Source organism: Nicotiana tomentosiformis, chromosome 4 (assembly GCF_000390325.3).
Source record: "Nicotiana tomentosiformis chromosome 4, ASM39032v3, whole genome shotgun sequence".
In the NCBI taxonomy this organism is placed as follows: domain Eukaryota; kingdom Viridiplantae; phylum Streptophyta; class Magnoliopsida; order Solanales; family Solanaceae; genus Nicotiana; species Nicotiana tomentosiformis.
In genome coordinates, this window is record NC_090815.1 from 22,768,933 (window position 1) to 22,795,182 (window position 26,250).

Here is a 26,250-nt window from a genome sequence, read left to right on the forward strand (position 1 = left end):
ATGTAACCAGGGGTTGGTACCCTGTATTACCGAAAGAAAATGTAATCAGGGGTTGGTACCCTATATTACCAAAATGAGTGTAACCAAGGGTTGGTACCCTGTATTACCGAAAGGAATGTAACCAGGGGTTGGTACCCTGTATTACCGAAATAAGTGTAACCAGGAGTTGGTACCTTGTATTACATAAAGGAGTGTAACTAGGGGTTAGCACCCTGTATTACTGAAAAGAGTGTAACCAGGAGTTGGTACCCTATATTACTGAAAGGAGTGTAACATAGGCTGGCACCCTATATTACTGAAAGAAGTGTAACCAGGGGTTGGCACCCTGCATTACTGGGAAAGAATGTAACCAGGGGTTGGTACCATGTATTACTGAAAGAAGTGTAATCAGGGGTTGGCACCCTGTATTACTGAGAAGGAATGTAATCAGGGGTTGGTACCCTATATTACCGAAATGAGTGTAATCAGGGGTTGGTACTCTGTATTACATAAAGGAGTGTAACCAGGGGTTGGCACCATGTAATACTAAAATGTGTGTAACTAGGGGTTGGTACCATGTATTACTGAAATGAGTGTAACTAGGGGTTGACACCCTGTATTACTGAAAGGAGCATAACCAGGGGCTGACACCCTGTATTACTAAAAGGATGCTGAATCCCCTATGCAAAAAGATTCTACCTAGGTTAAATTACAAAAAGCAAACATGGGCGAAGGGTACTTCTACCCGAAAACATGAGCTCGAATCCTCTAGGAGAAAAAGTTTTACCTGGGTTAAGCTACGTATAACAGCCTGAGCCAAGAGTACTTCTACTCAAAAATATGAGCTGGATCCCCCTAGGCGAAATGATTCTACCTGAGTTAATCTACTGTAAAACATATAAGCGAAGAGTACTTCTACCCGGAACTATGAGCTAAAATCTCCCTAGGCAAAAAGGTTCTACCTGGTTTAAGCTATGAAAATGGGAGGTATGGATAGTAATGATGCACGCTGCAAAGAAAGGAAAGTGGAAATTTTGAGGAAACTTACCTTTGGTGACATTCGCCCTTTGAGAATCGCCATTCTGCACTGCTTTGATCCTGCTTCAAATAAAGAAAAAATTGTGAGTTTTTAAAGTGGTTGTCGGTTTGTGGCCTTGATGCCCTGAGTAGTTTGAATTCATCCATCCGCTGTCGAAGAACTGATTTTGCCAGTGTGGTACCGAGGTTTCCGGATACTCTGTATCGCTTTCTAGAGATATTGTCTTTCTGACGTTGCCCCTGGCTGTTTCATACCCGGATGTCCATAATACTGCTAATCCCTGCCCCTAAGGCAAGGCAATTTTCCTTTAAAATCAAACTTAGTTGTCTTGCACCCAAAACCAATTTCTGTCTGTAGTGTTTATCAACTTTTCCCATGAAGCAAGTCTTGCTTAGGCGACCTTTTCAGTTTCTTTGAGACACTTTGTCTGCCTTATCAAAAGAGATCATAGATGGATTCCTGCCTTCGTCAATGCCGTATATGCTCCAAATTGTGCTCGGTATTATGGGAAAACTGTAGCTAGTTTTGCAGCCATTTTTTGCTTTGCTTTTGATTCAAGATTAGACCGAAAGGGAATCTAAGAAAAATTATAGAAAAGAATAGAAGAGCAATTGGAAGTGAAAAAGGAATTGTGTCTAAATAAAAGGTGTCCCTTTCGGGGAGAGAAATAAGGAGACTTATCTGGAGATATGTGACGACTTCAATGAATCATGATATGCATTTTGGACTGGACGCCTGATCTGTCTGAGCTGTCTAATTCTAAAAATACGTCACAAATATTCATCTTGAAACTGCCTTGGTTGTGCTCATGCCGCAGCATCGAAGACCCTCATTCGGCTAGTAGCGCCCTTTGCGGGTTTTCGCTAACTGACCTCTCTCATTTCTCTAATCATTGTTGCCTTATGGTGCCCATCTGTTTTTCACAATAAAACTCTCGCATTTCTCTGCTCACTGTCTCCTTACAGTGCCCATACGGGTTTTCACCGATAAGACTCTCTCATTTCTTCTTTTCTTTCTTTCTTTTTATTTTTTTAATTTTTTTTTTTACTAAGATACGACATGCGGAAGGTTGAACAATGCCCCTGGCATGGGGACTTCAAGTATTCTAAAATATCGATTAGAAGTTCTTAACAGGAAAAGGCGAAAAGAACCTTGAACTGAATTACAACTTTTGGAACTATTTCTATAGAAAAAACCGTAAGATAAAAACAAACTTCTTCCCCAGTTTTGGAGTACTGGGAATATGAATTTTTTGTTGCGATGTGACCGAACCCAGGGTAAGGCTGCCTACGTATCCTTTCGGAATCAGGTCAGACGTAGTTCAATGACTCAGAAAATTTGTTGTTTGACTTTTTTTTTGTAAGTGCAGAGGTTCCAAAAAGTGGAAAACAAGGAAGAAAAATACAGCTTAAAAGGGGTAACAAAAGGGTGATACTTGTGTGGAATAGCGAGCAATGGTAGCCTTCGTCATCTCGATCTAAGAAAATCATGCGTGAAAGTTCCACAGTGGGTATATATCAGACATAATATTTTTTGACTGCATCTGCATTAATAGTCATGTCTGGTACCCGTCCTTCTTCATCTACCAAGTGCAAGGCCCCTTTTGGTAACACTTTCTTGATGATGTAGGGTCCTTTCCAGTTTGGGACGAACTTTTCTTTAGCTTCTACTTGGTGTGGAAGAACGCGTTTCAGAACGAGTTAGCCTATCCCGAAGTGCCTTGGATGCACTTTTTTGTTGTAAGCGCGTGCCATTCTTTGCTGGTATAACTGGCCAAAGCACACTACTGCTAGCCATTTTTCATCAATCATCATTAGTTGTTCTAATCAGGCCTTTACCCATTCTGTATCTTCAATCTCCGACTCCACAATGATCCGAAGAGAGGGAATTTTGACTTCAGCCGGTATTACAGCTTCCGTTCCATATACCAACAGATAAGGAGTTGCACCAACAGATGTGCGAGCAGTCATGCGGTATCCCAAAAGAGCAAAAGACAACTTTTCATGCCATTGTCTGGAAACTTGGATCATTTTCCTAAGAATCTTCTTGATGTTCTTGTTCGCCGCTTCAACGGCTCCATTGGCTTTTGGCTGGTAAGGGGTAGAATAGAATGCATAATTTTAAATTGCTCGCATACCTCCTTCATCAAATGACTATTGAGATTGGCTGCATTATCAGTGATAATGGTATTTGGGATACCAAAGCGGCAGATGATGTTGGAATGAACAAAGTCTACCACTTCTTTCTTGGTGACTACTTTGAAAGTGATTGCCTCCACCCACTTGGTGAAGTAATCAATTGCAACCAAAATGAATATATGCCCATTTGAAGCCTTTGGCTAAATTGGCCCAATAACATCCATTCCCCAAGCAACGAAAGGCCAAAGAGAGGACATGGGATGCAACTCCGAAGGTGGCGAGTGAATCAGGTCACCATGAATCTGGCATTGGTGACATTTGCGAACAAAACTGAAGCAATCTCGCTCCATTGTAAGCCAATAATACCCTGCCCGCAAAATCTTCTTCGCCAAAATATATCCATTCATGTGAGGTCCGCATACCCCCAAATGCACTTCACTCATGATCCGCTCAGCTTCTATGGCATTTATGTATCTCAACAAGTTCAAATCTGGGGTCCTTTGGTACAAAATTTCCCCATTCAGGAAGAAACCGCTGGCGAGCCGCCTTATAGTTCTTTTTGGATCTCCCTTGGCATGCTCTGGGTATTCTCTTATTTTTATGAATTGTTTTATGTCATGATACCATGGTTCACTATCTGGTTCTGTTTCAATTGTATTACAGTAACCGTGTTGATTTCGAACTTGGATTTCTAGTGGATCGATATGAGTGTTTCCCGGATAAGGGAGCATCAAGGCTAAAGTAGCCAAAGCATACGCTAGCTCGTTGTGAAACCTGGGAATGTACCTGAAGTCGATGGATTTGAATCTTTTGCTCAAATTTTGTACACGTTGTTTGTATGGAATAAGCTTGATGTCTCGAGTCTCCCATTCGCCTTGGGCTTGCTGGATAAGCAAGTCAGAATCTCCCATAACCAATAGTTCATGCACATCCAGATCGAGGGGCATTTTCAAACCCATGATACAGGCTTCGTATTCTGCCGTATTATTGGTACAGAAGAACCGAAGCCAGGCTGTTGTAGGGTAATACTTTCCAATAGGTGAGATGAGGATTGCCCCGATCCCAACTCCTTTTATATTAACAGCTCCATCAAAATACATTTTCCATACAGGGTTGTCGTCTGGAACTACTTCCTATATTGAGTTGACCTCCTATTCTGGGAAGTATGTGGTAAGTAGCTTGTACTCATTATCAACTGGATTCTCTGCCAAATGATCGGCCAAATCCTGTGCTTTCATCGCGGTGCGAGTGACATAGACGATTTCGAACTCTGTGAGCAGGATTTGCCATTTTGCGAGCCTGCCGGTGGGCATTGGCTTTTGGAAGATATACTTCAGAGGATCCATTCTGGATATGAGGTAAGTAGTATAGGCCAAAAGATAATGTCTCCATTTCTGAGCGACCCAAGTCAAGGCACAACATATCCTTTCTAAAAGGGTGTACTTAATCTCATAATTGGTGAACTTCCTGCTCAAATAATATATTGCTTGTTCCTTTTTGCCTGTTGCATCATATTGCCCCAGAACGCATCCAAAGGAATTATCCATCACCGATAGATATAAAAAGAAAGGCCTACCAGGTTCAGGTGGGACCAGTAAAGGGGGTTTTGACAGATAATCTTTGATGCTGTCAAAAGCATTTTGGCAATCGTCCGTCCACTTGATAGCATCATCCTTTTTCAGCAACTTAAAGATGGGATCGCACGTGGTTGTGAGCTGAGCAATGAACCTATTGATGTAGTTCAACCTCCCGAGCAAACTCATGACTTCCTTTTTGTTCTCCGAGGGTGGCAGATCTCGAATGGACTTTATCTTAGATGGATCCAATTTGATGCCTCTCCGGCTGACTATAAAACTGAGGAGTTTCCCAGATGGAACCCCAAATGCACACTTGGCTGGATTAAGTTTAAGGTCATACCTTTGAAGCCGTTCAAAGAACTTTTTCAAATCGCGCACGTGATCAGCCAGTGTCTTTGATTTTATGATGACATCATCGACAAATACTTCAAGCTCTTTGTGCATCATGTCGTGGAAAATGGTAGTCATGGCTCTCATGTAAGTTGCCCCTGCATTCATCAAACCGAATGGCATGAACCTGTAACAATAAGTACCCCATGGAGTGGTGAAAGCGGTCTTTTCTGCGTCATCCTCATCCATTAGAATCTAGTGATACCCAGCATAGCAATCCACGAACGACTGTATCTCATACTTTGCACAATTATCTACAAGCATGTGGATGTTTGGTAAAGGAAAAATTATCCTTCGGACTTGCTTTTTTCAGGTCTCTGTAGTCAACACAGACTCTAGTTTTCCATCTTTCTTTGGCACGAGCAAAACATTTTCCACCCAGGTGGTGTATCGTACGGCTCTGACAACATTGGCGCTCAATTTCTTCATTATTTCCTCTTTGATTTTATCACTCATGTCCGTTTTAAATTTACGTTGCTTCTATTGGACTGGTGGAAAATCAGGATACGTGGGAAGCTTATGAACCACTAAATCAGTGCTTAAACCCGGCATATCATCATAAGACCAAGCAAACACATCTCTATACTCAAATAAAAGTTGAATCAAGGCATCTCTAGTTTTTTATTCAGTGTGAATGCTTATCTTTGTTTCTCTGACTTCTTCATGACCTCCGATATTAATTAGCTCAGTTTCCGATATTAATTGGCTCAGTTTCATTGAGGTTGGGCCTAGGCTTGTTTTCAGATTGTTCAAACTCTCTTTTTATTTCCTCAACAACCTTATCTTCATTATATTCGACCTCTTGATGCATTATTTCAAAATTAGACAACCTTTTGAGATCTTGGCATGAATTCCGCATGCATGTCATATTATTAAAACCGGCATTAACAAAACTGAAATGGAAATAAAATGGCAGGAATTAGGAAAAGGAAAAGATACAAAATTTAATACGAAACTGAACTGCATTTCATTGAATTTAAAAGGATAGAAGGGTTAATGTCAAAATAAAACAATCATATTAAGATATTTGGATTACAACCCTGAAAGTAACCCAAAGTACAAAAGAAAGAAGCTGCAAAAGTCAACTACCAAGACTCCTTCCTTATGGGGAGATGAGTTGCTTCCCAGTTATTGAGCATGGTGTCTGGGACAATTAGTTGCATATCGTCACGACTAGTGCCTTCACCAGCTTGGATCATATTCACTTCAGAAAACATCTGGTTGAGGCCATGGCAAATTTCATCAATATTTGCATGCGCCGAGGAATTTTGACCCTGTTTGAATCGTGGCTTGACAAAAGTGTAGAAAATGTGAGGGATAGGTTGCTTCAAGACCCACCCATGCTTTTTGCGGTGCTTGGCTTTATCTTCGTCTACTTGTGTTGGCCCAAAGCCTAAACCCAAAGTACCCATGTTATTGAACGGAGAAATGGGTTCTGAAATTCCTTTCAATGATGCCCCCAAGCCTTTTCCTGGCTCATAAACTTGTCTCATCATAAGTGCAGCCACCATTACAGATGTGGCGGAGAGACGAGGATGCAGAATGGGCTTTCCTTCCTCAACATGGTCCACAACAACCACTTCGAAAGCCTGATAGACAATAGACTCACATCCTTCCTTGACCTTAATATATGGGATTAACAGGTCTTTATAAATGGATGACTCGTCTTCTCCGTGAACAATAATTTCTTGCCTATCGTGCTCGAATTTGAGCATCTGATGCAAGGTGGATGGCACAGCTTGGGCCGTATGGATCCATGGCCTTCCAAGAAGGAAGTTATAAGAAGTTTCCATGTCTACTACTTGGAAGACAATTTCAAAATCAACATGCCCAATCGTCATGGTGAGGTTGATTTCCCTAATGGTATCTCTCGCTGAGCCATCAAAATCCCGGATGCGAACATTGTTGGGTCGGATCCTGTCTGTATTGATCTTTATGCTTTGCAAGGTAGAGAGAGAGCATACATCTATACTCGAGCCTCCATCAACCATGACTCACTTCACATAATGCCCCTTACATTTGACAATCAGGTGCAAAGCCCTATTGTGACCGGCTCCCTCCTCAGGAAGTTCATCATCACTAAAGGATATTTTGTTCCCCTCAAAAAATCTATTGGCCATCTTCTCTAACTGATTCACGGTGGTATTCTCTGAGACATGTGCCTCGTTCAGGATTTTGATTAGTACACGGGCATGCTCACCTAAGTGAATGAGCAGAGATAACAGAGAGATTTGGGCAGGAGTCTTTCTCAGCTGGTCAATGATTGAGTAATCCTGAACTCTCATCCTTTTCAAAATCTCCTCCGCCTCTTCTTCAGTGACCAGTTTCTTTATTGGCATTTGGCCTTCTCTGATTTGCTTAGCCTTTCTCAACTCTTCTGGAGAGTAACACCTCCCTGATCGAGTCAAACCTCCAGTTTTCCCCAATTCTTCTATGATTTCCTTGACTTTGTAGGTTACTACAGTTTTGTTGTAGTTCTAAGGAATGGTTTTCGTATTTGTTATACGGTGTTGTGTGGAAGGCTTGATTATGATCGGCTCTATTATACATGTCGTACCATCCTGATTTTGCTTTGTGATGGGGTGACCTCCAAGGACGTATAACTTTGGGCTTGGAACATTGGAGCGAACTTCCAACCTCGAGATTTTTGGAACAAATAAAGTTGCCCTCTATGAGCTCTAGCCGCCTTTCACAATCAACAGTGCATCTCGGCTTGGACTTACTTCCAATTTGGTTCCCTCTTGAATCGTTACCACTGTCATTTCTGCTCGACCAACCTGCTTGTATTCACGATCTTGACCAATCATTCCCACAAAATGAACATCATTGTGTGCTGGCAACGGGTTATTGGTCACATTAGGAGGGTCCTCGCCATTCGTGAATACAATTAATTTTTCAACAATGAGTTTTTCTATGGCTCTTTTCAGGGTCCAACAGTCATCAGAGCTATGCCCCGGAGCACCTGAATGATATTCACATCTAGCATTTGCTTGAAATCCATGTGAATCGGGATGCATATGATGGGAAGCAATGGGTCCAATCATGTCTATTTGTTTCAACTTCTGGAACAGACTAGAGTATGTTTCAACCAATGGAGTAAATTTTTCCACCGGCCTCTGCTCTCGACCATAATCCTGCCTAGGACGAGCATTGTAGGGTGCCCGGAAATTTTGCTGCTGAGGTCAGGGAAATCATGGAGCTGGTGCCCGTACCTGTTGATTGGGAGGACGAGCATAGGATTGAGCATTAAACATTGTATATTGTGGCGGTCCCATATAGTACTGAGGAATTGGCAGGGGATAGTAATGTTGAGGGTAGCTGGATTGCCCCTGCTGAATTTGCACATAAGGGTGCGATGCCCCTCTTTGAACTTCCCTGGATCCTGAAGTCATCATGGACCCTTCATCTCTCTTCTTTCTATTTGCCAAACTTCTCGACCCATTTTGGATAGCTTGGGTGGTGGCTTTGAGAGCAGGTTGACTTACAATTCTGCTAGTCTTGAGGCCATTTTCGACCATTTCTCCTATTTTGATCGCTTCCACAAAAGGTCTACCCATTGTGGACATCATGTTCTGAAAGTAATCAGCCTCTTGGGCCTCCAGAAAAACAGTGATCAACTCGTGGTTATCCAAGGGTGGCTTACCTCTAGCCTCTTGCTCCCTCCACTTGATTGCATACTCCCTAAAGCTTTCAGTCGGCTTTTTCTTCATACTGGACATGGAATTGCGATCCGACGCAATATCAATATTGTATTGAAATTGTTTGACGAAGGCCTGAGCCATGTCGTCCCAGACATACCAGTGAGAGATATCTTGGCCAATGAACCATTCGGAGGCTACCCCCACAAGACTTTCCCCAAAATAAGCCATCAACAATTCTTCTTTTCCACATGCACCCCTCAGCTGGTTGCAATACCTTTCAAATGGGCGATAGGGTTGCCGTGTCCATCATACTTCTCAAATTTTGGGGTCTTGAACCTTGGTGGCAAATGGATGTGAGGGAACATGCATAAATCACTGAAAGAAACATTTTTCTGAGAACCTAATCCCTGTATGTTCTTTATGTTCTGTTCAAGACTTTTTATTTTCCTCGCCATCTCATCCGGCTCAACCGTCTTGTCAAGCTTTTCATTTTCCATTGGTGACTCATACTGAGGAGTCTGATTGTATGGAGCTGAGACCCCGAAAGCCATATTTGGAGAGTAGTATTGCCCATCATAAGCATGAGATGGTGGCTCGTTGATTGTCCTTGTCACAGGAGGTGGAGGCGGGATTGTGTATACCGGTGCGCCAGACATGACTAGAGGAGTGTTCCTGACCGGTGCGACTGGAGGTCGCACATTAGAGGTACCAGGAGCAGCTTGGAGGCTGTAGTTTGGCACATACCCTGGTGGTAGAATGTGGTCACTTGTTGCATGGAGCGGTGGTTGAGTAGCAAGGGGTACGGTGGAAGTTCCCTCTGAGGGACCCCGAGGTGGAGGCTGACCAGACACCCAAGCTTGATATACATCAAACAATTGTTGTCTCAATTTTCTTATTTCCTCTGACTCTTGTTCAACTGACTGACCCTGGGGGTCGTCATTGATCAGCTCGATCTCATCATTGTTGGCCATTACTACTGTTCCCTTAGATCTGGTGAAGTAATGGTGTGTTGCCAGTTTCACCACAAACCAACCACCTTAAGATTACTAAATAAGAGACATCAAACGTGTTAGGGTTAAGCATTTTATAGATATGAATCACACGTAATGTGCCATGCTCCTATCATTGTCACTATTTCTAACATGCTTTTGGAGGCTTCATGTTTCATTTTGGCTTATGAGGTTGCTTCTTATTGACGCTCTTATCTTCTTTTCTCTTTTCACTCACGCCTCATTTTGATCCCTCATCTTAGAATCATTGAAAAATATTTTGATCGAACCTTTTGTGGGCTGCCTACGTATCATGTTGCCGCATGGATCAGATCATTACATAGTTCAGGAGGAAATAATAACAATTTTGATTATTTTTTTTATTATTATTATTCAAATTGACTCTAAAGACATAAGTATGATTGAAATGCGACAAATATAAAATAAAAAATGCGACAAATGAAAAATGAAACTAAAAACTAATTGACTGCACTAAAACTTTAATCTTCAATGGCATTCTTGCTTGAACTGATATCATCAATGGTCTGCATCCCTTGGCCTCCACTCTCCCCCCAACATCTCGTACAAATTCTGAAACACTGTCGGCAATTGTGAAACGAGGGCACGTGCCTGTTGACCAACTTTCTCATTGTTTAGATGATGATGATCGTCATGAATATATGCTGCTTTCTCTGCCAATTGAAGTACTTGCTCTCTGGCTTGCCCCATATTCACGTGACAATTCTGCAACCATATCTGGGTAATGTTGAGGGTGTTACCCATCTAAGTCTCGCGTCCCTCGTATTCTTCAATACGACGGTTTAGCACAACTCTCTCAATCATCCACTGACGCCGCTCTACTTCAAAATCTGCATGTGATGATCTCACTTATGCCTTTTTATTTCTTCCAATTATGCGTGAAACTGACCCTTTGAACGTATCCAATGGGCCCTTTCTCTTTCAAATTGCTCTCTCTGCTGATCAAACTCCAATTGTTGTTAGTGCACATCCTCTTCAATGATACTCAAGTCTTCTTGCAGCTTATGCATTTCAGCATTTTTATTTGCCTCAACTCTTCTGACTAAACCAATAGTGATTGCCAATTCTTCTTCTAAGCGGGCCGCCTCATTTTTAGCATGCTTTAGATCTTTCTCCATGCCACGTAAGGCCGATTGATAATCTTTCTCAATATTTAAATGAATTTGGGCGACTTCGGCTTGCAGTTGGGCTTGTTGTTTGGATATGGTCATCCGGGAACGCTCCAATTCCTCTTTTAGCCTTTCTATAGCTCATTGATCATTTCTCTTCCTATTGGACCCTTCAGGCCTATCTCTAAGAGACGAAGGGTCATGAAACCAGGTAATATATTCAGGGATCACCTCTCCATGATCTCGGTCTTCTACCATATCATTCAACTCCGAGACTTTACTTGCATACCAAATTTTCATAATTTCTTCTTCGTCATGAGGTTGATCTTTACCAAAATCATAACAGAACTTGCTCATATCTCGTGTTGGTGGAACCTCCTATAGTCGTGCAAATTGGCGCATTACCCGAAGTGGAGCATTGGCCTGAACACCATCCAATCATATAAGTACAAAATAAGAATGGTATGCAGACTCACAAATGACCTCTTTAGAGGAAAACCAATTGTAGTTCCAAGTGATCCGTTTGGCAGACAGAGTAAGAAGTAGTTCTTTCCAGGCGCCAATCCCCTCTGGTAAGTCACATTCGTCAATTCTTTTCTGGTGATCATAAGTATGATTGGGCCATAGCTCACTAAAATCAGTGATCATAGGATGACGATAGAAATGCTCCAAAAACCATATCTGTAACAAAATGTTGCAACCATCAAAGTTTCGCGTGCACATTTTACATCTAGTTAAAGCACGAAAAATGCAAGAACGAATCATAGGGACCAAAGTATAATCATCCCTTTCTGAGGTTAGAGCCTCAACTACACCTGCCAAGCAGATGTCAATGCGTCCCTCCCTTTCCGGAAAAACTACATGTCCCAAAGTAACCATAAATGCAAACCTTCTATGTTTCCTTATCTTCCTTTGATTTCAATTTTCCTACATTCCTTTCGAAATTGCATTCTAGGCCATACAATTGAAACAAAAAGCCCAACTTGACCTACTTGCCTCCTAAACCTTCATATTGTCCGTAATTTATGTTCAAGAGCTTCAGAAACCTACCCTCATTCACATTTTTGGCACTATGGGCCTTTGGCGGCGAAGATTGCGGCCCTACCCCTGGAAATGGGAGATTTTCTCTAAGGTCGGGGTCATTTCACAGTCGGTAAAATGGAACATATTATTTTCAGGATCCAGTGCGGAATTAATTTTCAAGGTTGAGATATTTTTATTATTTTAAAGTTTAAAGCATAATTTTTGGAACAATTTAATTTCATTTATTTAGAGGGCCAGTGAAATTGGAATTTGATTACCTTACGGGAGAATTTTCTTAGTAATTGGAATTCATGAGTTTTGTCAAGTGAAATTGGTGACGAAAATGGAGAAGACATCGGTAATGGAGAAAGCGGATAAGGGAGAAAGAAAAGGGAAAAAAAGAGAAGAAAAGAAAAAGGAAGAAAGAAAAGAGAAAGGTAAAGAAAAAAAATACTAATAAAAAGGAAATAGTGTTTGTAATACACTTTAATACAATTAACGAAATAGCTAATTGGTTTGGGTGAATTTCGTTTCGAAAAGGGTATATATGAGCCAACTGTGTAACTCTAAGGGCATATATGGACCAACTATGTGACGATAAGGACATATTTGAGCTAAAGTATTAACGAATAGCAAATGTGCTCAATTTCACATAGTACAAGGGCATATTTGGACATTTGCCCTTAAATTATACGTACACTGGTAAAAATGGAGGGATACTATACTGGAGATGAGCCAAATCCATCATTTTTTATCTCCAAATTTTATTTCCAACTAAACCAAGAAAAAAGAAAGTAAAAGAAAAATGTAAGAGAGGGGAAAGAAGGAGCAAAAGGAGAGGGGAAAAGAATGAAAAGAAGTTGATTCTTTTTTTGGGGGGGGTCTTTTTTTCTACTTTTATATTTGATGTGTTTTATTTTACGTCGTCTTTTATGTTGCTGATTTGTCTATTTTACAACAAAATTACAGCATTCACGACTCCTTAATAATTGGCACACACTATGACAGCATAAGCTAAATCAACGCCACATAAGTATGATCAATGGTCAAAATTATTATTTAGCTTCGAATAGTGTTACCAAGTAAAGGTTTTTAGCTTCGAATGTTAGAATATATAATACCCTGTATCAAACAATTTTAAATCGACCAAAATATAAATAGTGTTAGTAGGGGTGTACAAACTAAACCGAAAAATCACACCAAATCGATTAAAAAACCCGACTAGGTTTGGTTTGATTTGGTTTGGTATTGAGTAAAAAAACCCGAACCAAACCGACATATAAATATATAGTTTTTATATATACTTTTGAGTTTTTATATATAATTTTCTTTAAAAATGTATAAAAATATTTGAGATTCTCTTGCGGGAGATAATATTTAATATTATATGAAGTGCTCCATATTTATTAACCTTAAATAATGGGTTGTATGATCACTTTCTCATCAAGTGTTACGTACTCAAATGCTTCAATCTCTTTGTTCTTCCATATTCATATCATATGTTAAGATCTGTTAAATTCTTATATCTTTTTCGAATGTAAAGTGATTATTATTATTTAGGTATCATATTAATTTTTATGTTTAATAACTAAATTCGGTTAACCTTGAAAGTGTACATCAACGAAAAATTATTGTCAGACGACTAAAAAAATAACTATTATGTGTTACTAAGAAAATTCTCTCATAAGAAGATTTTAATAGATAATATGTTTGTCAATTTTTTATATTTTTACTAAACATATATTTACTTATAAAAAATTTAACAAAGTAAGATTGAAATAATATTTAAGTAACAAAAAACTCGAAAATCCCGACAAAACCGAACCAATCCGGTCCATGTACTCCCTTAAGTGCTATATCACATCCCTTTGGTGCGAATGTGTATTAGTACATGCTGATTTTATAGAATTATTTTGATGAACTTCGATTGATCTGAAATTTTGTAGGTCCATAGGAAACGACTTAGTGATTAGTATACATCGCTTTGCCATGACTGAGGGGTTCATTTTATGGCGTTTCGTGGTTATGCAACACAAAATTTATGATTATATATATATATATATATATATATATATATATATATATATATATATATATATATATATATTAGTATATGCTGATTGACCCTTACTCGGACCCTGCGCGAATGCGGAATACTTCGTGTACCGGTCTGTGCTCCCTCCTTTACATATTAGAATAAAAGGAATACTAATGTAAAATAAATAAAAAACAAAAAAAAAAAAAACATGTAGAGCAATTGATTACCACCGCAAAAGCTCTACCAAAAAGAAAGAACATCAACAACAAGAAAAAAGAAGAAGAAAAAAAAAATCGAGGGGAAATCAAAGAATGAGGCTATGGAGAAAGGTTTCCGGATTGGTAAAAGATCAAAATAGCATATTCATTGCTAGCTTATCAAGAAGAACACCTCTCCGGAATCCAGACATCGAGGCTGCTGTTATTAAAGCAACAAGCCACGATGAATTCTCGATGAATATGAAGAACGTCGATCGTGTTTTTCGTTGGTTACGTTTATCATCTTGTAATCTCAAACCTTTAATTTGGGCTATCACGATTCGAATAGAGAAAACTCGAAGTTGGGTTGTTGCCATTAAAGTTTTAATCTTAATGCATGGTCTTTATAGCACTAGGCTTCCTTGTGTTCAAAGAATTGGTAGGTTACCTTTTGATCTTTCCAATTTCGAAGATGGTCATTCAAGAAAACATCAAATGCATGGGATTAACGCGTTCATTCGTGCTTATTTCGCGTTTCTTGATCAGAAATCGTCCCTCCTTTGCATGGAATTGCATGAAAAGAGAAGCAACAACAACATGATGATTATAATGCATAATCTCGACGTTGAAGAAAAAGAAAATTATTCTATCGTTCAAGATCTTGTTGTGGTTCAAAGATTGCAATCTTTGCTTGATGTGTTGCTTGAAATTAAGCCGTTATCGGATTCTGCTATTGTTCCTCTTGTTCTTGAAGCTATGGATTGTGTTATGACAGAAATTTTCGACCTGTATAGCAGGATTCGAAATGGGATTGCTCGAGTTTTATCAAAGATTAATTTATTTGGGAAAGTTGAAGCAACTATGGCTCTAAAGATCATTAAGAAGGCAAATATTCAAGCTGAAGAGTTGTCTCTATATTTCGAGTTTAATCGCGATATAGGGGTGAGAAATGCTGAAGTTTGTCCAATTGTAGAGCAAATCTCAAACGAAGATATCAAAGAAATTGAGGAAATTATCAATGGAGTTTCAGATACAGCACAAAAGAGTGATGAAATGGTTAGAGCAATTGTGGTGCATGAGAATTTTGGAGAAAAAAAGGACTTAAAAAGCAATTTAAGGACAATAATTACTGATCGTTGGGAGACTTTTGATGAAGAAAATGGTGGCTGTTCTGCTATAGTAAAATATATACCAAGAACAAATCCTTTTGAAGCCTCTTTGGTACCTACTAATTCTACTAATAATGTACCTATTAAACCTCAAGAATTACCGGATTTAATTAGCTTCTAGTAAATGGCTTCACCAAATGCAATGTCGAACAAAAGCTTATAGTCAAACAAGAGAAAAGAGGCATTATGTTACCTCCTATATATGCATATTTATATATATAAATATGTAGATTTATAGATTTTTCATAGTAATCAAAGGAAATGTTTTATATATGTTTTGAAAAAAGATTCTTTCTAACTTGTCTTTGAGAAAAGTACTTGAAACACGATTTGATTTTGGGTTAGATTTTGACAACGTTTGTAGTTTAAGAGGTTTTATCCTGAAAAAGAGCATATCACGAGTTTTCTTCCAAATATAAAAAACCATAGAATGGTAGATTGAATCTTCATACCTGTGGTTCCAATTTTTCAGTAACTTAGCTTCTTGTTATATGTTGAGCATATTATATGATGTTTATCACCCATATACACTTACGATTTCAACTTCTACTGATTGCTTCCAAGTATATCTAGACATGTTTGGTTCTATACACGTAGAGCTTATTCAAGTGAAGCACTCCCTATCAAGAATTTCTTCATTCTCAAGGCTGAACTCGAAATTTTTAATTAAGGGTAGATGAATCGTATCTATTCGACGACATTCCGTGGTGGTAAAATATTTATTCTTCATCTGATAATGAGAGTAGGGAATATGTCTTGTTGAAAGAATAATGAAGTCCGATTCCAATATTTCCTGAACACATAATTTAAAGAGATGGAAGCTACAAATAACAATTTTTATTTTTCATTTTCGCTTCGAGGAACAAAAATCATTTGTGCGAAGGAACTCGATTAATTGAAACAAATTTGTAGACCAGCAGTCAATGTCTCTTTAATTTGTTTATTTTGAATTTTGAATTTATTTAAGTTCAATTTATTCCAAATATAATCAATTTGACCATTGAAAAATGATATGGCTAGACATTTGGGCAAACGGCAACCCACCGTTCTTTGGTTCAGGTATTTATGAGTGTGTCTATTTCGAAAGCTTGTAATGTAAGGATTTACTCAATCAGCATATATTATTATTGATTTTAGCAAGTTATTTATCGTATTTTGTAAATTATGATTAGTTACACTAAACACCTTGTAACATCACTTATAGCTTGTTTGACCAAGCTTTTTTATGGCAAAAAGTGCTTTTTTTCTCAAAATTAAGGTGTTTGGCCAAACTTTTTTAAGGAAAAAAAGTGCTTTTGAGCAGAAGCAGAAAAAAGTAGCTTCTCCCAGAAGTATTTTTTTGAAAAGTATTTTTGAGAAAAATACACTTAAAAACACTTTTTAAAAGCTTGACCAAACACTAATTGTTACTCAAAAGTGCTTTCCAAATTAATTAGCCAAACACAAACTGCTTCTCACCAAAAATACTTTTTTAAAAAACACTTATCAAAATAAGGAAATTTTAGAAGTTTGGCCAAACAGACTATTAGTTACAAATACACTCCTATATATTTCTAAATCAAACACTTAATATTTCTATCTTAAAATTAGTTTAAGAAACTATTTTTTTTAGCGCTTATAAGTTTATACATATTATGAGATTTATGTGACAATAAAAATATATTATTAAAAGCAAAATATTTTTAAAGTTAAATTATATATGTGTTTATATATATTAGACCCAATCAATAAAGAAATAATGTCAGATACAATAGAATGAAATCGAGGAAGTCAAGTACTATACACTTTTTTTCTTGTGTGAGTATAGTATTTTACACCCTAACTAGCATATACTTCAAAGAAACTCTCATTACATACAATATCAAAAGGTTGTGATGGAGTTATTAGTATTCTCTCGCTCTTAATCTGAAGTTTGATATTTTATTATTGTTGCGGAATAATAAAAAAAATTCATTTGTCTACCAAAGTCTAATGATTAGTGATTTGACCCTAGCACCCAATTCTCATAATTAAAAGACAAAAACCATAGTACAATCACTCACTATGTTATCCTTAAATTCAGTACAACTTTTCTGCAATTCTCAGAGGTCCAAACTCCATTTTTGTTACACCCTTGAGGCCCCTCTTTCAAAGTCAAACTCCTTATACTATGGATGTAGTAACATTCGGCATTATAATAGGCATAATAATACTCTTCTTCTGCGCTGTTTGTGTCTTCACCATCGAAGGCACTTGCAAAAACCGCAATTCTTGATTCCAAACATACTTTCCCCAAACACGCCCTTATCACCCACTGTCTCTAAACCCTCCATAAATTTAGGGGTTTTACCTGATTTTGTTGTTGCCCAGATTGAAAAAATGTCAAAGATTGAATCTTTACTGAAACAGATCTGTTTCTGTTTAATCCTTTCTATTTCTTTAGGGTTAGTGATTTTTGGGTCTTCTGTATCAGCTGAAGTTCACCAATGTAACCATGGTCATGGGCATAACCATGACCATCAGGGGCATCATCATCATCATGGGTTGAGTGAAGTTAAGCAGAGGAAGCTTCCAGAAGAATTAGCAGAAGAAGAGGATCTAAAGCTGTTAGGATTTGGGTCCCATGATGACGTGGACGTGCATCATCATCATAATGGACACGGAGCCAAGGATCTTACTGGTCTTGGTATATATTATTTCATGTTTCTATTGTTTATCTGTGTCATTTTCATTTGTACTTGGAGTTTAGCTCAATGGCGCAGCCAGAAATTCATACTCGTATCACATGATTTGAATTCGTGACCTAAGGCAATTTTTGAAACCCCTTTACCTCTACAGTACACTAGAATTTTTACTTATGTTAAGGGGGTTCAATGAAAAAAGGGAAGTACAGTGCACTAAGCTCTCGCTATTTGCGGAGAAGTACAGTGCACTTACCTTGCATTTATGCAAGAGGTTATTTCTGCGGCTTGAACCTGTGACCCGCTTCCCATCATTCCCTTCGGTCGAGCAAATCCTGTTGTTCCGGTCCGAAAATCCCTAGGTCTGAGGTCGAGCAGCTACGCTCTCATTGGTCGAGGTTAGATCCGCGTATGCCACTACTCTCTGGTCACTCAACGACAACTTTTACCATTGCGCTAAGGTTCCCTTTCATTCAAAAGTTCATATATAATCAAAACAATTTGTTTTTACCCTATTTGCACAGTATAATTTTTCTGCCGAATGGTAGTCAGTTGAACCCTCTTGGCCTTTTAGCTCCACCACTGCTTTAGCGAACCCTAAACTATTAAATATTGGAATGTAAGTGTCCAAATGGAGTGAAATTGATAGTAAGCATTCATACAACTGATCCCAACTAGCTTAGGATTGAGGTAGTTGTCGTTGTTGGATTTTAGCATACATCCCATTTACTAGTTGTGTTTCCTATGGTTTTGCTTAATCTGTTTATCAAGGGGTTAAAACCCAACTTTTCTCATATTTAATATTGAAATAAAATGTCCTTATAAGTATGTTGAAAAAGGATGTTGTTTTGCCAATGCCGGAAGAGGTTGTCCATACCAACTATTATTGTCCTGTAAAGGCTATTATCAGCAACAATTTGAAGCGGGAGAGGTATCGAACGTGTCTGATAAGGTTTTTCTCTTAGTATGTTAGGACAATTGGGTGCTAGCATGTTCTTTTAGCTATTATTTCAGTGGAAAAGAAGGCAAAGATGGAAATGAATCACGTCTAGAATATAAAATGCACAATGTAAAGGTGATTCATGGTTTTCCATAGGGCTGAACACTGCCATAGCTTGAACAAATGTCGCTTTATGGAAATTTGATCATCACATTATATATGTCTTACAAACAGTTTTAATTGAAAGGTGGATATCACGTGTCACATTATTTAGAAGTCAACTCACAATGCAAACTTCAATAAATTATTTTGGCATTCTCTTGTTTTGTGTGCGTACAGTTGAACTTGTACGATCCATAACTTGTTACTGTCATCTAAACAGGCTTATTTTTGCATCAGGATGCAAGATATTTTGTTTTAATTGCGTGGTTGATTGGATGATAGGAATTTTTCGATGTCACATCTCTTTGCTTGAACCTTTTTCTTGGGTTATAAAAATGCCCATGTAACACCTAATACGCAAATAATTTTTCAAAATCATTGAGCTCTCAATGTAAAAAACCTTTTTATGGCGCACGTCATAGGATCCTTTTTGATAGATCTCTGTAATGGGGTGTCTTTAGTTGTCACTGAGAGCTTTCCTCTGGGTTCATTGACAGGTCTATGGGTCAATGCAATGGGTTGCTCACTTTTGGTGAGCTTGGCTTCCCTTATCTGCCTGATTATTTTGCCTGTAATATTTTGTAAGTAGCTTAAATTCTTTATGTTTCTGCCCTTGTTCTTTCAGATTCATTGCTTATCTTCATTTGGAAACATCTAATCAGTATGTTCTGTCTCCTGCAGTAAAAGGGAAGCCGTCAAAAGCTGTTGTAGATTCTTTGGCGTTATTTGGGGTGAGAATGATCTTTTATGGGTTAGAATTTCCTGAATGTCTTCTGTGGTTGGTTCAAATTCTTCTGTTTCTTTGTGTTCAAGTTGAAAAAATTATTTGTGGAAGGTGAAATTGTGTTCGGGTATAAACTTTACCTAGAAAAAAGTTTGTGAAGATTGAAAATTTGTGAGCGGAAACTAATATTTCACTTGAAATACACCTTCAAACCAGTACTTCTATGTTTAGATACTGAAGTTCAATTATTTTACAAATACTCGCGATACTAGTATTTGCAAATAATGAAATATATTTATGCCATACTGACAGTGTTCTTCTAATCGATAATAAAATTTTAAGTCCGGTGGTTAACTTAACAATTAGGACAAGTTGTTTTTTCATAAATAGAAAGCTTTATTTCGTATTATACTAGAAATTGCTTTTCTTTTTTGATTTTTCCATAGCTACTTATTTTTCTACATAATTTTAACAGCTTAATCAGAATTATCACTTTTATGTCTCCTTGAATAGTTTATTGTATGTTACAACCAAAGAGAATTTTTATAAAATGATTTTATTGATCAATTATTTGATAATCACTTTCTTAAATAACCAGAAGCAGAAAGGTCCTCCTGTTGCTCATATTCCCTCCATCCAATATTAATTGTTCTAGATTTACTAGGCAGAGGTATCCAAGGTGAAAAAAAAAGGTTTTATTGCTTTTAAGAAAGCGGGTGCAAAACTGGAGACAAAGTTAACTTGTTTGTAGTCTTAACTTTTGAAAACCTAATGTAGGTGGTGTTTCTTGTTGTCAGTGGCTGATGTTGAAAAGTATTGAAGAAAGTAGGAACAATGTCTTTCTTATCTGGATTTGCCTTTTCCAAGACAGCTTAGAAGGAAGTAGGATAATTGGTTTATGACGAGGAAGTGGTGTATTAGCTATAATTATATTTCAGTTGCTTATACTCTATAGTTATTTGAAGCTAAATCTTCTCAGAAGGTTCTGTGGATTAAAAGGATGATCATACACACGCACCCCCATAATTTGTTTTTTGAAACTTGCTCCCCCATAAGTTAATGATCATTCATGTAATATAGGCTTCAGTTGGTGAGATGATTATCAGATACAAAGTGACGAATTCGTATCTGAAGGTCTGGAAGGATTTGTTTGTTAATTATGAATAGACGATCTTCTGCTTGTGAATTATTTTATTTGTTATAGTGAATAATGAACTGGCAGTTAGATTTTGAATTGTAATTTTTCCATATATCTGAAAATGATCCTTAAATTTATCAGGATATCTGTCTTACCATACATATGAATGCTGCCTGCCAAATGAATTCTGTTTCCGATTTAGAAGTAACACTAATTCATTTATATATTCTTAAATAAAGTTATTGGAAGGTTGTTTCTAAAATTATATACTAGGATAAAAGTTTTCTCATTCTTTCAGACTTCATGACTTACACAGGCAGGAGCCATGCTGGGGGATGCTTTCCTTCACCAATTGCCACATGCTTTTGGTATGATTCTTAATCTTAAATTAACGAAGAAGTAATATTGCATATAGGCTCACTTACCTTTAAATATCAGAAACTCTTGGTTCCACCCCAGCATAATTTTGTTTTACTTAGCTTGGTAACTGTTAAAATGACATAAGCGAGATGCCTCTACATCAGGCATGCTTCTTGGATGTGTAATCCTGAAGCTGCCAGCCTTACTAGAACTCACTATCTTACACTATCAAAGGTAGGTTTGTCTATCTTGCTGCCCCTGAGTGCGTGGGTAGCTCCCTTTTCCACTTTCACTACTTTCAGTTCACTTGTCTAGTTCATGTTAGAGAGGCTGAATAACGTTGTTGTGCTCGTCTATGTCCCAATGTTGTGCTGATGCATGTTACTTAGCATGAATATTATTCTCCTGAGATAAAATGTGAGTTGGTATGAGTATTGTTTTTCTGGAAAAATAACTCTCCTTCTGTCCAATTTGTTTGGCACTATTTCCTTTTTTGTCCGTCCTCATAAGGTTGGCACTTTTACAGTTTACTATTGAGAACCCTGTTACTTCTTGCATTCCTACTTTGGCATTGACATGACTCATAGTGGACCCCACTAAATATGAAAAACAAATTTATTGGTAGAAGGCTGCCTTTGGTATCTTATGAATACTTATCCGATTCATCAAAGATTCTTCCTTCTTTCTTAAACTCATGTCCCGTCAAACTTTACCAAATTCAACAATGTGCCAAAAGTCTCTATTTCTATTCGATGTCCAGTCAAACTATAGCTAGCAAATTGGTATGGAGGCAGTAATAAAGTAATAAGCAGGTATGAGTATCCTTAAAGATGCTGGTAGAATATAGCTATTCATCTGGGGGAAGGAACATGATAGATCAGACGTATATGCTGCCTATATCCACCCTTATTGTTGCCTTTAACTATTTGTGGCACTGAATAGTTTTACCAAAAAAGATTACTTTGTTTTAGGTGGTGGACACTCCCACTCACACGATCACCATGTGGAATCTGATCATCTTCATGATCACTCTGGTCATTCACATGCGCATTCGTTGGAGGATCTTTCTGTTGGATTGTCCATTTTGGGTAAGTTCTTCGGCTTGATTCTATTTTTAAATTTCATTGTTCATTTTTGAAATTTATATGTTTAATTTTTTTTTTGATTGGTAAAGTATGTATTTTGTATTGATGTAAAGTGTAGAACCAGCACTAAGGAAGTGCTGATGAAAAGTACATCCAAAAGAGTACTCAATGTGTGTAAAGAACTAAGAAAGTCAACTAACGCCTCTAGCTCTAAAACATAACACGGAGCTTTGTTGAACCAAAAACTAAGGAAGGATATACATTTAAGCTTACGATTAAACATTTAAGCTTAAGATAAAAAATGTTGTCCTCTTGTCTTCAAAAGCTCTCGCGTTTCTCTCTTTCCGTATGACCCACCAAATCACCGCAGGGATTGTCTTGCAAATGCTACTGGACGATTTGGATAAATCCAGTTTATGCGAAGATAACAAGAAGTCCACCTTGTATTTTGGCATACACCATTTCAAGCCCAAATTGATTAAAAAGAGATGCATGAAACATATTGGGGAGGTTTTGCTTCCCATGGTTGCAAATTTGGAAATATTGGAATTTTTTTCTTTTTGCGTTAGAATATTCCAATGGAAGTAAAATGTTTATTTGTTATTATAAATATCATGATTCCACCTTTTAAATTGCAAGATTTTCTCTGGCATGAGCTTGATGGTGCTGACTAAGGATGACATGATGCCAAATGTAGAAGGATTTGAGTATCCAACCTAAAACTCAAAGCAATGTGTGGAGAGGCTCAAAACCTTTATAAAACCCTTTAAGAAGCCTCCACCAATGTGGGACAGCAATATAACTCAAAAGTTTTCATCATTTTGAAGGGGTGGTGTCCTTTTATCTTTTCTGAGGGGAGGCTTGAATTCTTATATTCCCAACTTGGATTAACTTCCTTCTACTGTATTTTGATATCTTCAGATAACTCCTATTTTGTATTTTCTAGCTTGTATTAAATTTAAATTCATCTTCTAAGTGCCTGAGATTTGATTCACTTCTGGTAATGTCATCGACTGCACAGCTGCTGTTGCTACCCTGCTGAATGTTTGATGAGACATTTGTGTTTGCAGCTGGAATTGTGCTCTTTCTTATTGTTGAGAAGATTGTGAGGTATGTTGAAGATTTTTCTGGAGGAGCAGATGAATGGAGTCATGGTCATCATCATCATCGTCATACGCGCACCACAAAATTGAAGGATGACAATGATGCTAATGACGATCTCCAGGAACTGTCTCAAGAGAAGAGCGGAAACCTATCAGAAAAGGCAGCTGGAGAGAGTGAAGTGGACGGTCTGTCTGCTGACTCTCCCAATGGAGGAAAACCAAGTGGAGGAGCTATTCTCCGAAAGGTAGAATCAGGACATGCCTGCTGTTCCATATTTTGCCAGAATTAGATCCAGTATTGTGTTTTTCTTGTCAGGATGATCTGCACTTGTAAATGTTCACATGATAGTAAAACAAATACTGGAAACTAAGAATATTAAGAATTTAGAGGGTCCTGTGACCCTTTACTCAACATAACATGCTGCGAGCTGACCAAAGGACAAACAACTACTTTGTCAAGACATATTGTTTCTTTCCACACTCCATTCTGACTTGAACTAAATTCAATCTTGTCATACAGTATTGCACATAAGCAATTGCTAGTTGCATACGGTAAATGTTGTAAAAATTTTGCAGCTTAAATTGGTCACATTAAACTAGGTTTTAATTTCATGCATGACATGCTCATTAGGAGTTCTGTAAAATTATTTCTTTGCATCTGAAAATTCTCTAACCACTAATTCCTACTTTTGTAATTAATTAACTAATTAACATAAGATTCTGGTTGGCTTTTGCTGCTTTTTCTTATATGGTGTTAGATTGAGTAAGACTAGGTCTAATGTATCTATCATTCATTTTAACAGTTCTACACTGTATCCATTCCCAGATTGAAATCTCTTTGAACAGTTTGTCTTTGCAGCGATTGAAAAGATTTAAAAAGGATATGCAGTCATTGAAATATATTTATTTGCTTGCAGTTATTTGTTATTGCTATTTGTCTCATATGCTAACTATTGCAGAGGAATACTGGCTCCAGTGCTGCTGAAGACAATACTGTTTTAGATGCTGCAAATTGCTCTACCAATTCTGAGTCAGTTGGAAAGGAACAAGCTAAATCACGGTCAAGCCTTGTCTTTGGTTATCTCAACCTCTTCTCTGATGGTGTTGTATGTACTACATAAGCCCTCATCCTTGTTTATGATTTCTCACAAACAACTAGACATATCTGGCTGGTAAACATTGATACATTGAGATGTTTTATGTTATGCTGCAGCACAATTTTACTGATGGGATGGCGTTGGGAAGTGCATTCCTCCTTTATGGATCAGTTGGTGGGTGGTCAAGAACTTTGTTTCTTCTCGCGCATGAGATCCCTCAAGAGGTCGTTTATATTTCTTTCTAGTATTTCTACACTAATACTGTTGCATGTTTTTAATTGATTGCCCATATAAGCAGTTGCATTTTAGCGGCCCGAAGTTACTCTCTTTCCCTCAACTACGAAAAGCTCTCTCCATTATCACAAGTTCCCTACATAAATTAGATAGCAGATAAATCTTCATAGGAATCTCTAAGGAAGGGTACTTTTGATCCTTTTAGCTTAGTAGCCACTTGGATAAAATTATCTTTCTCTCGTTTCTCACATCTGCTGCATCTTGTAATGTGGCAATTTTTTCACTCTTGTGTCCGTTACTTTATGTTCACTCTCATGTGAATCCAATGATCCCTAAACCTTATTATGTGTTTGCTATGCAGATAGGTGACTTTGGAATCTTGGTAAGGTCGGGGTTCAGCGTCTCCAAAGCTCTCTTCTTTAACTTCTTATCTGCACTAGTGGCACTAGCCGGAACTGCACTGGTTAGTATAATCTGTTGGCATGAGCCAAGGTTCTGCTTTCTTGTCGCATTTAATTAAACTAAAAATTGTCTTGCTATGTATAGGCATTGACGTTGGGACAAGATTCTGGTCAGTCTTCATTGATTGAAGTGAGATTCTTATTTAAGCTATCGGTCAGATAAACTTGAGTTCATAGAAGAGTGTGTTTCTTATTTCTAAAAATCTAATATAATGTTGCAGGGTTTTACTGCTGGCGGCTTCATCTACATTTCGGTTGCTGGGGTGTTGGCTGAAATGAATAGTGGTAGCAGGACTACATTGATGAATACATTTATACAACTTATGTCACTGTTATCAGGAATGGCTGTTGCTCTTTGTATCTCCCTTGTTGAATGACAATACATGCTACTTGTCGTGTTCGTAGAGAGGGGTTGAACTCTTCCCCGATAGGTATAAGAACAGCCTTCCGGTGTTACCTACATCCGGCCAGAGAATACACATTACTTGTCTGATATTGATGAAATTAATGAACATCGTGAAAAGTTCATCTTTATCATTTATTTTCTACTCTTTTTGCTTGTCATGTTGGTTCAATAATAGCCTCTTATTTTGAGAAGTGCTTTTACTCAAAAGTATTTTTGGTGAGAAGCAGTTTGTTTTACAGGCTATAAATAAGCAAAGTAGAAATTGGATGAAGGTGAATAAAAGCACTTCGCCACTTGACAATTAGCTTCTTAGAAATCTATTTTATTCTGAATTAAAACGATGTTTAGCTACAAAGAACCGTATCAAAGCAGTGACAAAGAAAATCATGCGTGTAAGTACTTTTATAACTAAAACCAAATTAATTACCACAACGCGATAATGTATATATTAATTTTTCTTCCCTGTCAACCCAACTAGTAATAGTGGTGCCCACCTTATCAGATTAATGGATGATAGCCGACCCTACCTTGTTAGAGAGGGTCAGCATCTGG

The 26,250-nt window shown here is 37.8% G+C and overlaps 2 protein-coding genes across 2 annotated transcripts; both read left to right on the forward strand.

Moving 5' to 3' along the window:
* Positions 1 to 14,062: 14,062 nt before the first annotated feature.
* LOC104102491 (putative clathrin assembly protein At1g25240) lies at positions 14,063 to 15,527 on the forward strand. The gene has a single exon (XM_009610206.4). It carries the CDS (start codon positions 14,274 to 14,276, stop codon positions 15,447 to 15,449), a length of 1,176 nt encoding a protein of 391 aa, XP_009608501.1. The 5' UTR covers positions 14,063 to 14,273; the 3' UTR covers positions 15,450 to 15,527.
* Positions 15,528 to 17,356: 1,829 nt separating this feature from the next.
* On the forward strand, positions 17,357 to 25,826 carry LOC104102492 (IAA-alanine resistance protein 1). The gene is made up of 11 exons (XM_009610207.4): positions 17,357 to 17,993; positions 19,588 to 19,671; positions 19,772 to 19,821; positions 21,269 to 21,320; positions 22,284 to 22,400; positions 23,468 to 23,745; positions 24,460 to 24,606; positions 24,714 to 24,821; positions 25,193 to 25,294; positions 25,378 to 25,422; positions 25,514 to 25,826. The coding sequence occupies exons 1-11, from the start codon at positions 17,372 to 17,374 to the stop codon at positions 25,667 to 25,669; spliced, it is 1,761 nt and encodes a 586-aa protein (XP_009608502.1). The 5' UTR covers positions 17,357 to 17,371; the 3' UTR covers positions 25,670 to 25,826.
* Positions 25,827 to 26,250: the final 424 nt, after the last annotated feature.

Coding starts and splice junctions, on each gene's coding strand:
- LOC104102491 (XM_009610206.4), top strand. CDS start 14,274: ATGAGGCTATGGAGAAAGGTTTCCGGATTGGTAAAAGATCAAAATAGC.
- LOC104102492 (XM_009610207.4), top strand. CDS start 17,372: ATGTTATCCTTAAATTCAGTACAACTTTTCTGCAATTCTCAGAGGTCC. Junction 19,672..19,771: donor TATTTTGCCTGTAATATTTT/GTAAGTAGCTTA, acceptor TGTCTCCTGCAG/TAAAAGGGAAGCCGTCAAAA. Junction 21,321..22,283: donor CCAATTGCCACATGCTTTTG/GTATGATTCTTA, acceptor ACTTTGTTTTAG/GTGGTGGACACTCCCACTCA.